Genomic DNA, 15,926 nt, shown 5'->3' with positions numbered 1-15,926 from the left:
AACATTTAAATAACTATGTGCAAACGCCATATCCAAAATAAACACTTATTGAGACTACACTTTTTATAGAGATGAATAATAGCATTTGTAGACATTTATGAAGTTGATTCAGCAGTATTTTAATGTAATTATAACAGTGTATTTGTAAAAATATACAGCAAAAGTAGTTTTAAGATAGCAGATTTAGATTAAAGGAGCTCAATATCTCAATATATGATTTCGTTGATAACAGTTTCCAAGTCTCATCAATCTATTCAGATTTGATATTAACACCTTATGAAACCCTCTTGTTCACCTGGTCTTCTTTTTCCAGCTTTCTTTTGTGTATTCAATTCATTCCTTAGATTGTGAGTTTTTTGACAGCTGGGACTATTTTGCTTTTATATTCTCATTGTTTATCACTGTGCCTCTTTATTGACTTTTAATCCAAGTCTTTTTTACTTTTTTATTGATTCCAAATCTTTCCACTAGATCACTTTCCTACTAAATTTAGCCAGTCCCAAATTTTAAAAAATCCCATATCTTCAAATTTCTGTTTCAAATGTGCAAGTGCTGCTGTTCTCCCCTTATATCTTATAACCATGTGCAGAAAAACATAGGGAGAGAGTGAGGGGTTGTGGGGAGACAATTGGAAAAGAAAAGTGGGGAAATTAATAACTTAAAGTCTATACTAGGAGATTTCTAGTCTGAGAAAACCTAATGTTTTTCATACCTGACACCCCCATCCATCCAGATTCCAGAATTATGGTAGGAAGAAATGTTCTTTTTTTATAATGTAGTTATAAATGAAGAAGAATTAAGCATTGTCAGTCATTCAAACCAATACTTCCTATTTATTTGGGATACACTTGAAGAGATGGATGTTTTGATTGGGTTGAAGGGAAATCATTTTGCAACACTGAGATATAGAGAATAAGTCTGTTGGGAGATCTAAGGAAGAGGAAACAGGAACCCTGGTGGAGGGAATCGAGGTAGTAGTTTAAAAAAGGTAAGTATTAACAAGCTAAGGGCCAGCTCTGATGCTGGGAATATTTTCTGCCTCATTAGACTGCACTCATTCTCTTTCCCTTCTCAGAACTTGGATAATTTTACAGTTTAACTATATTAATGATAGATTTTTAAATATTGTTTCTTTGGGGAAACATTTTGAAACAACTGATTTTGCAATAGCTGATAAATTGAAAACATTCTGTAGGTTAGCAACTGCCTATTTTCAAATATGGGGCAAGCTTAAATAAACTTAAAATTGTTTTTAATTACTCAGCTATAAAAATAAAGATTTAAAGGTGAAAAGGAAAAAATTCTTAAATCTCTTAGTATGAAGAAAACACTGGATAACAGAGAGAACATGGAATGGTAGAAATTTTCTTGGATTTGATGTCAGAAAAATATGGGTTTGAATCTATAGTGTCATTTTGCAATGATTTTGAACCTCACTTACTGAACCAGTTCCCTTAGCCTTAGCAACTGAAGTAAGAGGATAAGAATTATGAGAGTTGTAAGAGTCAAGGAGGTTAGTATATGAAATGCCCAGCAAATCTTTAAGTGCTATTTTCATCATGTGCTATTATATAAATTCTAGGAGAGGTACCAGACTTTATCACAGATAGTGTTAACTGCCTCCCACTTAGTGTGGGTATGAAAAGAATCCTACTTCAAAAAAAAAAAAAAGTGACATGCTAAGGAATAATGGCACCAACGTTTTTGCGGTATAAAGCCATAAGTTTCATTTTTGTACTTAAAAAAAATTAGAAGATTGTATTAAATCTAATTTTACTGATTTCTGTTTCTACATTAATAACTTATTTTTCTATTGCTCGATCATGGCTTCAATTAAATTTTATACTGGCATGTCAGAAGGAGGAAAAGTTTTTAAATCGGATATTGATTTGAATAAAATTGGTTGTCTCAATTTTACATTCACAGGTTCTGATAAAGGCCTCATTTCTAAAATATATAAGGAATTGACTCAGATTTATAAGAAATCAAGCCTTTTTCAATTGATAAATGGTCAAAGGATATGAACAGACAATTTTCAGATGAAGAAATTGAAACTTTCTAGTCATATGAAGAAGTGCTCTTACAACACTGTTGATCAGAGAAATGCAAATTAAGACTAAGATACTACTACACACCTCTCAGGTTGACACAGATCACTGTTGATCAGAGAAATGCAAATTAAGACTACTCTGAGATACTACTACATATCTCTCAGATTGGCTAAGATGACAGGAAAAGTTAATGATGGGGATGTGGGAAAACTGGGACACTGACACTGTTGGTGGAGCTGTGAATGGATCCAACCATTCTGGAGAGCAATTTGGAGCTATTCTCAAAAAGTTCATGCCCTTTGACCCAGCAGTGTTTCTACTGGGCTTATATCCCAAAAAGATCTTGAGGTTTGAAAGGGACCCATATGTGCAAAAATGTGGCAGTCCTTGTTGTAGTAGAAACTGAATGGATGCCCATCAATTGGAGAATGGCTGATTATATTATGGTATATAAATGTTATGGAATATTATTGTTCTATAAGAAAAGACCAACAGGATGATTTCAGAGAGACCTGAAGAGGCTTAAATGAACTGATGCTAAGTGGAATGAGCAGAACCAGAAGATCCTTATACATGGCAACAAGTAGACTATATAAACGATCAATTCTGCTGGACATGGCTCTCTTCAAGAGTGAAATGATTCAATTGAGTTCCAGTTGTTCAGCGATGAGGAGAGCCATCTGTACCCAGAGAGAGGACTGTGGGAACTGAGTGTGGACCACAACATAGCATTTTCACTTTCTGTTGTTTTTTTATTTGCATTTTGTTTTCTTTCTTGGGGTTTTTTTGTCACTTCTTGATCCAATTTTTCTTGTGCAGCAAGATAACTATAAATATGTATACATATATTGGACTTAACCTATATTTTAACATTAACATGTATTACCATACCTGCCATCTAGAGGAGGAGGTGGGGGGAAGGAGGAGAAAAATTACCCATATGTTTTGTAAATAAAAAGCTTTAATAAATTTTTTTTAATTGGTTTTCTCAGTTATTATTGTCAAGAATTTTAAAACTTACAAGGTAATTTTTTTCCCTCCCTTTCTCTTTTATTAAGGATTCTGGACTTTATTTATTATATCCTTAACAGCAGGATTCTCGTGTTGCAGTTTTTCTTGGACAGTGACTTATTTTGATTCTTTTGAACCTGGAATGTTCCCTCCTACTCCTCTTTCACCAGCAAAGTTCAAGTAAGTATTTTTGTTTTTAGATATTGTCTCTTTAGTCCTTCTTTGTGAAAGAAATAAGAGCAATCAGAAACCTGTATTATTTAAGTGATTTATAGACCTAAATTGTCTATCCATAAAATAGACATGGAACAAGTTTTTAGTGTTGCCTTTAAAAAGTGAAAATGAATATAACAGATTCTGTTTGGCTAATTCTTTGATTCAGTGAAGTAACTTAAATTAAAGTAGGTTATCTTCATAACAAAGCCAGAGAATTGGCTAGAGACGGAAGCTTTGCTATTCATTATATTTTACAACATCAAATTGTTCCTAGGGATCTGGAACTTCAGGTTCTCTTATGATTTATCAGGTTTTTAAAAGTTATGTTAAGAATTCATATTTGGATTTTTGCAACTATTTAAGTGTTATGTAAAAAGCTTACATATTTATCACTATACTAGATGCTATTCTTGGGTTTTTAAGCAGTAATGTCTCCTAATTCTTTTCCTCCCATATCATCTCAGTGACTTAATTAGAAATTTTAAACTGGACATTTCAGACTTAACATATCCAAAAAAATAAATTTTTTTTTGTCCCAAATCTACCCATTTTCTAGATTTTCTCATTTATGTCAAAAGCACTACATTTTTCCAGTTTCCCAAGTTTGTAACTTTAATGTTTTCTTAATTCCTTATTCTTCCTTAACCCAGATACCCAACTAGTGCTAAATCTTGCCATTTCTGTCCACATAAAATCCCCAAATATATTCTCATTTCTGTTGCTATTATCAGCCCATTTTTCCCATTAGTGAGTTCTAAGATGTCTATTTTGGAATTACTACAGATAGACCGTGCTTCATTCCTCTCTTTACTAGACTTTTGATTTTCTTGGACTTCCTCACTATAACTCAGAACCTTCTTACCCTGGAACCTCTTTTCCTCCATGCCTACCCTTTTCTCCCATTGGTGAGTTCCTTTTGTCATTTTGCATTTGGGGTATATGCCTAGGCAGCCACACCTCATTCTTTTTTCTGAAGACTTTGCTTTATGCCCTCTTATGGGTGCCTTCTCATCTCAAACCCTTTCCTAGGTCTTGTTTGTGTTGTCATCTAGTATAATGTATGCACTTTGAGGGCAGGAACTGTTTTGCTTTGTTTCGTTTTTTGTATCTTCAGTGCTTAGCACAGTGCCTAGCATATAGCAAGCTCTTAATAAAGTCTTATTTACTTGTACCAGCAACACCTAAGTTTAGGCCTTTATGACCTCTCATTTAAACTGTCTCAAGTTTCTAAGCCATCTTCCATATAGACACCAAAGTGATTTTTCTTAATAATGACTCCTTATTGCCTCTAGAACGAAGTGTAAACTCCTCAGTTTGGTTTTTATTTTACAATCAAACAAACTGATCTTCTCTGTGTTCTTGACATAAGGTAACTACATCTTTCATTTCTTGTGCCTTTATTTCTAGCAGTCCCCCATGCTTTTGGGATATTCTTGTTTCTTAACTAGACCTCATAAAATTTCTGTCTTCCTCCAAGATGAAATTCAGGCTCTGTCCTCTACATGAAGTCTTTCCTGTCTTTTCCATTTACTAGTGTTCTTTCCTTCAAACTGACTTGTACTTATATACATTATACTTCTTTTGCATTTATGCTGTTTACTTACATATATGTGTATATGTATGTATGTATACATGTTCTCTTTCACTCTTTTGCTCTTTTTCACATCTTTCCCCTAAATAGAGGAGATAAGTTCCTTGACAATAAATTGTTTCGTTCTTTGTATTTGTATACTTCATACCCAGCACAGTGCCTGGCACCTGGTAGGTGCTTAATAAATTTTTGCTGATTGGTTTATTACTAAATTCGTGTTGATTTGACTATTGAAGAAAAATGTTGCCAACTTCTAGTAATTGTAGTAACTATAAAGGCTACAGATTCAGAAATAGTATAGTATAATGAAAAGAGTGTAGGGTAGGAGTTATAGTTAGGAAAGGTTGGAGTTCGAGCCCCATGTCTAAAACTATCTAAACATGTAACCAGTGGCAACTCATTTAATCTTTTAGAACTTCAGCTTTCACTTCAATAAAACATGAATTTTTATAACCTTAAAATAACATGTGTAAAATAAGAATTGTTCTCATTATAATAATGAGGATATGTTTAGCAGTCCTTTATAAGCAAATAATGTTCAAGAAATTAAATGTTATTTATTAACTTTAAATTGATGAAACTTTTTTGGCTTAAAGTTGGTTTAATCCCCAACAAATACCAACATCCAAATTGAAATAGGATTTAAAAAAATAGGATATCCCAACTAAGGGAAATCTGATTTCTAGAAGGCCTAGGCCAAGTTGAGTACTTTTTTTCCCTTATAGCCAAGAAGTTTATCAGGGTAAAATGACAGAAGACAGATGTAAAAATGAGCTAGAGGGGCAGCTAATTGGTGTAGTGGATAGAGCACCAGCCCTGAAATCAGGAGGACCTGAATTTAAATCTGACCTGAGATACTTAACACTTCCTGGCTGTGTGACCCTGGGCAAGTCACTTAACCCCAATTGTCTCAGTCAAAAAAAAAAAAAACAAATAAAAATGAGCTAAAAAGATGTAGAGCCATTTATTCTCTTTTCCACAACTTGGGCAGAGGCAATGTGGAAGTTCAATCAATATGAATCCCAAGGTACATGATTTAATATTAAAATTTAGATGTATGTATTCTTTTACATATTACAATCAAATGATAATTATTGAAAATATTACAAGGCATCAAGATGAAATTTTTGATTGCTGTGGAGAACTGGTACTTGGAGATTGTCAGATCTCATTAGCCATCTATTTAGTAATCCTTTCTAGGATTTTATTAGGGATCCTTCTTCTCAGAAAAGGAGAAAGGACCTTACTGTTTTCTTGCACTCTTTTTTGCATTATTCAGTTTTGCTATGAATATTTTGCTAATTGTAAATTCTTGCAGGACTCTGAAATATAATATAGTTAATATTGCTAGTAACAAAGACCTTAGCTTAAAAAGCTCAAGATCTTTCAATATCTAGGGCAGGGGTCCTCAAACTTTTTAAATAGGGGACCAGTTCACTGTCCCTCAGACTGTTGGAGGGCCAGATTATAGTAAAAACAAAAACTTTGTTTTGTGGGTCTTTAAATAAAGAAACTTCATAGCCCTGGGTGAGGGGGATAATTATCCTCAGCTGCTGCATCTGGCCCGTGGGCCATAGTTTGAGAACCCCTGATCTAGGGCCATCTAGGGCCATTTCCAATTGTCATGATCTATATCTTGCCATTGCTTCTAGAGGAGAAAGTCTTTCCCTTATTAAATTCGGTTCACTTGCATGTCATAGTGTACCTCCCTGATGTCATGGCCCTCTTTGAGAACAAAAGATAAGACAATAACAACAAAGTAACTACCATGGTACCTTGGTACTTGTTAATTGGTTCCAGATGGAATTGTACATATTTTGAATGAATTTTTCCTCTAAGGAGTACATTTTCAGTCTGCAGACTAACCATCCCTCCCTACCCAGTTATCCAAAGGGGCAAATGGAACTCGGAGAAACAAGCCAGCTGGGCTCTTCTCTTCTTGATTCAACTCACTTTCTGGGAGAAAGTTGACCCTTGACCTTTATACTCTTCCCCTTACCCCAAGCTTCCTTGGTGGAGATGGGAGAAGGAAGGAGCCTGGATGTTTTCTGTTCTTAGTAATATACTTCTGTTTTATCATTCCTTAAGTTGGAGGTTCATTCTTGTTAATATACCATTTGTGCAAGCTATCCTTTCCTTTATCTCCTGTGTAATCTGAAGCTTTTTTTTTTTTTTTTTTTTTTTTGCAAACCTCTGATTTTTTTTTTTTTTTTAATTTAATAGCCTTTTATTTACAGGATATATGCATGGGTAACTTTACAGCATTAACAATTGCCAAACCTCTTGTTCCAATTTTTCACCTCTTACCCCCCCACTCCCTCCCCTAGATGGCAGGATGACCAGTAGATGTTAAATATATTAAAATATAAATTAGATACACAATAAGTATACATGACCAAAACGTTATTTTGCTGTACAAAAAGAATCAGACTCTGAAATATTGTACAATTAGCTTGTGAAGGAAATTAAAAATGCAGGTGGGCATAAATATAGGGATTGGGAATTCAATGTAATGGTTTTTAGTCATCTCCCAGAGTTCTTTTTCTGGGCATAGCTGGTTCAGTTCATTACTGCTCCATTGGAAATGATTTGGTTGATCTCGTTGCTGAGGATGGCCTGGTCCATCAGAACTGGTCATCATATAGTATTGTTGTTGAAGTATATAATGATCTCCTGGTCCTGCTCATTTCACTCAGCATCAGTTCGTGTAAGTCTCTCCAGGCCTTTCTGAAATTATCCTGTTGGTCATTTCTTGCAGAACAGTAATATTCCATAATATTCATATACCACAATTTATTCAGCCATTCTCCAACTGATGGACATCCATTCAGTTTCCAGTTTTTAGCCACTACAAAAAGGGCTGCCACAAACATTCGTGCACATGTAGGTCCCTTTCCCTTCTTTATAATCGCAAACCTCTGATTTTTTGGCTATTGGTCTTCCTGGCACTCAGTGGTTTTCATTTCCATTCATTCTTGTATTCTGAGTATGTGTTACCCTTTCATCTTTATACATGTTCTTTTTTACATCAACTAGAGACATTCGTAGGCCTGTTGGTTTCTTTAGATGTGTTCCTCCTTCATTCTAATTAACCATCATTGGGTAGTAATTTAACTTTTCAGTCTTTCATCAGTCTTGGAACTAAATTAGTTTTACATTATAAAGTTACTGAAATGAAATTTACTTCAAGAAGGATTGAAAACATTTTTAAGTAGAAGATAGAAGTAGGTGAACAAACAAATTCTTTGTTGCATAGTGGTCACTTTTCAATAAATCTCATCCTGATAAGTATCTTTGGGACCCTCAATATTACTCTCTATTTAAGACCATGTCAGGAAGTCCTCCGAGACTTCTTTTCTTCCTTAAATCATCTGGGACATCTAAACTCAGTCCAGCATCTAAAATGTAGTATACAGAGGTACTGAGCTATTTGGGGAAGAATTGTGAGAAGCTTGAATAGAACTTGTGACAACTGTGCTAGCACCCCAGACACCCCAGATTCTGGGCCAGAATCAGTCGGAGTCAGGATAAGCAAAAGTCCTTAGTCTTTATTCTTGGTCTTTAGACGCAGGATTGAACAGGGTGGAAGCAGAATCTCTGCAATTGCCTTCTTATCTACCCCAAAAGTGACTCTGGCTAGTCTTATTCCACCCCCTAGTCCCTCCTACAATCCTTTGTATACACCAATCATTGAGCCAGCATAGGATAGTGGGAAGGACCATTTTCCAAGCATATACCCGTGGAGTATTGTCCAATCAGTAATTGGCCCTAAGTGCTTGAACTAACCTCAGTGCGCCGACTCAAAGAATTTCAGCCCTCTACAAGAACTATATAATTCAATAACCCATTTTCCTTCTCTATATTTATCCTCTACTATTCCATAAAAGCTACTTCTCTCTGAGGTCAATATTTAGGGTTCTAAAGCTGAAGCTTTATCAAACTTTTCTACAAAAAACAAACAAAATTTTTTTTTCCCTAGAAAGCCACTACAAAATCTGCTCTGTCTATTTGTTTTATGGCCACTAGAGGGAGATATGAGTTTTCTTTTTCTTTTTACCTTTCCTAACCTGATTTTGGCAAGAAAAATGGGATTTATTTTTTGAAATTTCCTTTGTGCAGCTTTAGGTGCTTAGAGAGGTGAGGTGAGCTGTTCAAAAGTATTAAAAAGAATATTTAACCTGTTCCCCAATTCTATGGCAAAAGCAAACAAACCTTTTTTTCTTTTTCTTTTTTTGGCATTTTGAAAATGTTTATTACCTTTAGCAACAAATTTGGTTGTTTGGAGAGTAAGGATAAAATTTATCCAATGACATTTTTCCTAAAGGATGAGGTGAGAGAAGTGCTCAATCTTTCCATCAAAATGGGGCATTAGAGGCTTACTTGAGATTTATGATATAGTTAAAAAAAAAAAAAAAAACTGATAATGTGAGAAAATAATCTATAGAGAGCTGTTTGGGAAATATTCCATTCTTGTTCTAAATACTTTTACAAGCATAGATGTCATTAGTTTAACAGAGGACAATGACCCTCCTCCATACCAGACCCAATTTTTCCTTGGTGTGTATTTTTTCTCCCCTCCCCCCGTTTAGAAGACAAGCAATTTGATATACGTTATACATGTGTAGTCATGTAAAGCATTTCCAAATTAGTCATATTGTAAAAGAAAACACATGGGGGGAAAAAACCTCAAGAAAAATAAAATTTAAAACAGTATGCTTCAGTCTGTAATTCAGACACCATCACTTTCTTTGGGGATAGAAAGCATTTTTTATCATAAGTCCTTCAGAGTTGCTTTGGATCATTGTATTACTGAGAATAGCTAAGTTGTTCATAATTAGATCATGGTACAATCTTGCTAATACTTTGTACACAGTACATTTTACTTTGTATCAATTCCTATAAGTCAGAAAATAGCCATTATAAAAGAAAAAGAAAGTCACAGAAAACAAAATTCAAAAAGAGACTTTTAATAGCTTTAAATGTCTATACAAAAAATGTCCTAAGTTTAGACAATAAACAGTAGGAGCTAGAAATCCCAATATAATATAATTTCATGCATACTACTGAGATGTGATAGAATGAAACCTAGTACTTGGCCAAGTACTATACTGGTAAGTGCCTGTTAAGTGAAGGGTGATTAAGAAGGTGTACTCAAGTGAAGAAATCTAGGAACTAGACAGCATTTGCGTTAAAGGTGCAAGGAAGAGAGAAAAATGATTTTTATAATTGCAGCATACTACAGAATACTTGTCCAAGATTAATAAATGGTAGCTGAAAGAGAAGAAAGGGGGATCCCTTAACTAAGAGAAAAAAGAGAGAATGGATTGAATTACCAGAAAAAAAAGATCTGATAAACAAAATCCCAAAGGAAAATGGTAACAAACAAAGGGAGATATCAAAAATGAAGGCAAAGAGAGCGGGAATAAGTGACACCTACCCACCCCATCCCACACACAAATTATGGTAACATAACAGAAGAAACATGTTTACAGCAGAAGTTGGGGGGAAGAGGGGGGAGTCATAATTTGGAAAAAACTATTGCTGACAAATGGAGGAAAAATAAATTTAACTCATAACTTAAATGTGAATGGATTAAACAATTCAATAAAATGAAAAAGAATAGCAGATTGGAGAAGTAATTAAAACACTATATTATGGACAAGAAATACATATAAAACTATAAAGATGTACACTAAGGTAATGTAAAAAAAAAAAATACCTAACATCAAATGAATTTTAAAAACCTGAAGTTGTCTGCCTGCTACCTGACAAAAGACTGCTAAAACTTGTAAGATGGGAAGTGGAAAGGCACCAAGATGGAACTAGAATGGAAAGAGAGAGTATAGTACTGTATAGTAAAATTAACATAGATTTCAAAATTCTGTGTGTAATGTAAATTTTACGTAAAGTGAGAACTATCTATGTACAGGAAAAGATTTGAAGGTTTTAGTGGACTGCAAGGTCAATGTAGTCAGTATGATAGACAAAAAAGCTAACCCTTTATTGGACTGCATTAAGAAGAGTATAGCTGCTAGGAATAATGTGATGATTGTCCTTCTGTACTCTGACCCTATGCCAGACCTCATCCAGAGTCTTTTAGTATTCTGTATTGGGCACCACAGCCCAAGAAGAGAATTGAAAAGCTGAAGAGTACCAAGAAGAGCACAACTGGGATGGTGAAGGGCATTGAATGCATGAAGATTAATTTTAAAAATGGGACATGTTTGACCTGAAAAGGAGTAAACTAAGAAGGGATTTCTGTCTCTACATATTTGAAGAGCTGTCATGTGAACGAGTGATAAGAATTGTTCTGTTAGTTACTAAAAGGCATAACCAAGAATAATAAGTGGAAATTGCAAAAAGGTTATTTTAGCCTTGATATCAGGAAAAATTTCTTAATAGATGTATCTAGAAATGGGATGGACTTCCTGGGGAACTGGAGAATTCTTCCTCTTTAAAAGTGTGCAGATTGAGGCTAGATCCATCTATTTGTTGGATTTGTTCCTTTTTTAATATTTGGATTAGTTAGTCATTTAGTTCATCTTTCTAAGCAACCAGATTCTGTGACTCTGTGACTTTGAATTTTATTTATCAGGATGGTGCCAATGAAATTTTTTGGGTAAAGGAGTTATATTAAAATCTAAATTTGAACATTGAATAGATTTACACCAAACATTTCTTTATGCCTAGGAATTAGAGGTACGAGAAAATAAGGTAGTCCCTGCCACAGGGACTAAGACACATATTCAGTCAGTAAGCATTTACTAATGGTCTGATATGTGCCAGACATTATGAGGATAGAGAAACAAAAAGCAGTCTCTTTCCTCAAGCATCTTATTTCTACCTGTGAAGGCACACACTATGTAATTTCAGAGTAGAAGTATTAGCAGCTGGAGGCAACAGGAGTAGTCTCATATAGAAGATAGCTTCTGAGCTTAGTTTGAAGGGAAATGGAGATTCCAAGATATATAGGCAAAGAGTGTGTTCAAGCATGGGAGATAGTATATATAAATGAACCGAAATCGGAGATGGAACGTCATGTGAGACAAACTGTAAGATCAATTTGATCCATAGAGTGTTTGAAAAGAAGCAGTAACATAATAAGGCAAGAAATTTGAGGTGGAGGTAGGTTGTAAAGGGCTTTAAATTCTAAGCAGAGGGGTTTGTATTTGATCCTAAAAAATACCATAAAAGATAGGAATTTCTGTCCTAGAACATTGAGTTGAATTTGGCAGGGAAATGACACATTCCAACCAGTTCTTTTTGAGAATATCACTTGGCAGGTGGGTAGAAGATGGATTGGAAAGGGGGGATTTGAAATTGAGATGCCAGTTAGGAAGCTATAATAGTCTAAAGTGAAAAATGTTAAGACCCTGAGCTAGAATGCTGATGGTGCAGAGAATGGAAGAGATCTAAATGATGTAGTAGTAAAATTGTCAATGTGGCAACTAATTGGATGTGTGAAGGAACATGAAGTGTCGAGGACGTGAATTTAGATACCCTCAACAGGTGGGCTAAGTGGGTTTGGCAGGAAAGACAATTAATTCTGTTTTGTACATGTCAAATGGGAGAAGATAGGTATGGGGATATCCAGTTGGGATCTAATAGGTAATTGATTGTATGGGATTAGAACTCAGGAGAGACACGAGATCATGGATCTGGAAGTCATCTGTTTAGAAATGATAATAGAACTCTTGGGAACTGGTATAGTCATCAAGGGAGAGTACAGAGATTAAATAGAGTGCGCTGGAGTTATATTCACAGCTGTAGAGATATGAATGATAGTCCAATAGGAGTGGTCACAGAGAGCCACAGTAGAAAAACCTGGAAAGGAGTAACTTCAGTATGGAAGCATTAGTCAGATCTTACATAAAGGTCAAGTAATTGAATTATCAAATGACTATAAATGAAAGCAGAATGTATTAACTGCAAAGGAAAGAGAAATTGCTATGAAAAATTTTTAATGAACCCGATGATTATTTTTCTTTTTGGAAGGTAAGAAACAATGCACATAAAAATAATTTTGAATTCTGCTCTTTTAGGAAACATTGCCAATGGTTCATGTAATTAGTATAATTGCTTCATACTATGCTCACACATTAAGAACTTGCACTAGCTCTCCACTTAACGGGGGGAAAGTATCTTTAGATAAAATATAATTTGACTATTTTTCACATTATAGTCTAGGAACTTTTTTATTATCATCTACGTTTTCACAATGTTAAATTTTTAAGTACCTTAGCATACTTTTATTCCTAATAATGAAATCATTCCATGTTAAAATTTTTCTTTTTAATAATGAGAATGTTGCCAGTTTAAAAAGATTCTAAATCTTTCATAATATAGTGAAATAACTTTAATTAACAAAAAGAAACATTAATCATTTTCATATGCCAGGCTGAAGTTTTGAGTGATTATAAACATCAGAAAATGAATGTATATAATTAGCCCTTCCGATAAAACACAAATGTCATATGTGATACTTTTAAGTGGGTTATGTAATAAGTGGGGTTTCAGGTTATATTGTGAAAATCCTGCCATCTCATACTTTTTGGAAAATACATAGATATTTAAAAAATGTCAGATCAAGCAGTATATACTCTATGATGCCAGCAGGGTGAGTGCTTGCACAGTGAAACAACTTTTCCAATCTTTTGTAGAATTACAGGCTTTAGGCGTTATTTTTTGTTGCATCTTATTGCAACAAGATTTTTGTGAGTGTTCAAACTCAAATTTGCCTGTGAAAAAACATCAGCTTCTTAATATGTTTGCATCAAATAATTTTTTACATTTTCATTTTTAATCATTTGTAAGAACCTTAGATTTTTTTCTTAATGTGAGGAAGAGATTCAAATATAATTTTCCAGAAAATTAAAATTCTATATGTATAGCAATTTTTTTTAAAAAGGGGGTTTTTGTAATGACTTGAGCAATTCACCAGCCTGGGCCTCTGTTTCTTCATCTAGGAGATAGGAAACTAAATCCTATTTGTTGTTGTCAACTAGAGGGAGGTTTTTTTTTAAAGACTATTTGCAAAAAAATGTTTTCTTCTACTTCTATAAATATGACATTCAGACTACAAATAGGCATGCCTAATTCCTCTGAGAGCAATTGGTTAAGTATTCAGTCTATTGATAAAAATTGTAAACTCCTCAAAGGCAGGATTCTGATAAACATTGTGTGTGTGTGGACACATTATATTTAATAAAGGCTGTGCAAATGACTTATGGTTAAATATTGCTAATGATAATGCAAAGTGTTGTTCCTGTGAGCCAGGGTATATAAATTATGTTTTAAAAAAAAAGATAATAGTTGAGAAAAGGTGATAGTTTCTCATAAAAGAAACTTGTAACCTAATATTAACATGAGCTGGATTTATCTACCAATTTAGATCATTGATTCATATAGAGATATTAAGATGCAAAACAGTTTTTATTCCTGTTTTTACAATAGAATGTTCACTGCATGTTTGCTCTTTTTGTTAAGAATCTATTATGATGCTTTGAAAAGATAAGTACAGTACTTTTAGAAAATATAAGAATACTAGAAAAAATAGGTACTATCTATAACATACTTTTGTATGCTATGTAGTTTGTAGTATAGATTGTGTATGTATTTCAGACATAATCTACTTAATCAGCAGCTCTTTGTTTTTTCCCACATGTGGTTGTTTATATTGGGGGGGGGGGGTTAACATTTGAATGTCATTCTATAAACTTTTTGATCAGAAGAGAGTGGTTCTTTTTTTTTTTTTTTTTTCAAAACATATGCACAGATAATTTTTCAACACTGACACTTGCATAGCCTTGTGTTCCAAATTTTCCCCTCACCCTCTCCCCTAGATGGCAAGTAACATAGATTACTTATTATTTGTTAAAATTACATGTTAAAATATATATTGAATCCAATATATGCATACATATTTACTTGCTGTATTAAAAAAATCAGATCAAAAAGGAAAGAAAATGAGTGAGAAAACAAAATCCAAGTGAGCAACAACAAAAGGAGTGGGAATGTTATGTTGTGATCCACACTTAGAGAGATTCCCACAGTCATCTCTCTGGGTATAGATGGCTCTCTTCATTATGAGATCGTTGTAACTGGCTTCAGTCATCTCATTGTTGGAAAGAGTCGCGTCCATCAGAATTGATCATTGTATAATACTACTATGGTCGTGTACAATGATCTCCTGGTTCTGCTCATTTCACTTAGCATCAGTTCATGTAAGTTTCTCCAGGTCTCTCGGAAATCATCCTGTTGGTTATTTCTTACAGAACAATAATAATCCATAACATACTATAACTTATTCAGCCATTCTCTAATTGATGGGCATCCACTCAGTTTCCAGTTTCTTGCCACAAACATTTTTGCACATCTAGATCCCTTTCCCTCCTCTAAGATCTCTTTGGGATATAGCCCCAATAGGAATACTGCTGGATCAAAGGGTATGCCCAGTTTGATAAACGTTTTGAGTATATTTTTTTATTTTACTCTTCCCTGGATATTCTTCTATGCTGTCATAGAGTGACACTGGGCTGTCGGAGCCTTGCCAGTTGATTATAAACTCCAGTAAGGACCTACCAAGAAAAAAAGACTGGTTATGTGGGCAAGCAATGAAGAGAAGGTCTATTAATAAGGTATACAGGATTTGTGATTTGTTGTTAAAGGAGTGAAAGGATATTTTTGAAGTATTGAATGTTTTTATTGTGTATCTATTGAGCATTGTTGTTATTTTATTACTCAGTTACAAAAATGTGATAAGCAGGGGAAACTATTCATTTCCATGGAGATGCAGACAAAGCTTTTACTTTTTGGTTGTTACAAAAAATCTCTCATGCTCTTGTGGTTGGATTAAATTTTTTTCTTCTTTTCTTTCTTTCTTTCTTTCTTTCTTTCTTTCTTTCTTTCTTTCTTTCTTTCTTTCTTTCTTTCTTTCTTTCTTTCTTTCTTCTTTTTTCTTCTTCTTCTTCTCCTTCTCCTCCTCCTCCTCCTCCTCCTCCTCCTCCTCCTCCTCCTCCTCAAAAACATACTTCAAGCACATCAAAAAAGCATAGATA

At 34.2% G+C, this 15,926-nt stretch overlaps 1 protein-coding gene across 4 annotated transcripts in view; it reads left to right on the top strand.

Annotated features, from left to right (window-relative positions):
- ARL6IP6 (ADP ribosylation factor like GTPase 6 interacting protein 6) overlaps positions 1-15,926 on the top strand; it is a 37,122-nt gene that overhangs the window by 9,850 nt on the left and 11,346 nt on the right. For 3 of the 4 annotated variants that reach the window (XR_004233125.1, XM_031960674.1, XM_031960673.1), the window contains exon 3: positions 3,110-3,242. Coding sequence is in view for 3 of the 4 variants with exons in the window: in XM_031960674.1 (XP_031816534.1) it covers positions 3,110-3,242 (133 nt within the window). In the remaining variant the exon portion in view is untranslated. The remainder of the gene's footprint in view (positions 1-3,109; positions 3,243-15,926) is intronic. The other variant, XM_031960675.1, reaches the window with a different exon arrangement.

Source organism: Sarcophilus harrisii, chromosome 3 (assembly GCF_902635505.1).
Source record: "Sarcophilus harrisii chromosome 3, mSarHar1.11, whole genome shotgun sequence".
NCBI lineage: Eukaryota > Metazoa > Chordata > Mammalia > Dasyuromorphia > Dasyuridae > Sarcophilus > Sarcophilus harrisii.
This window is presented reverse-complemented; position numbering and strand designations above follow the sequence as displayed.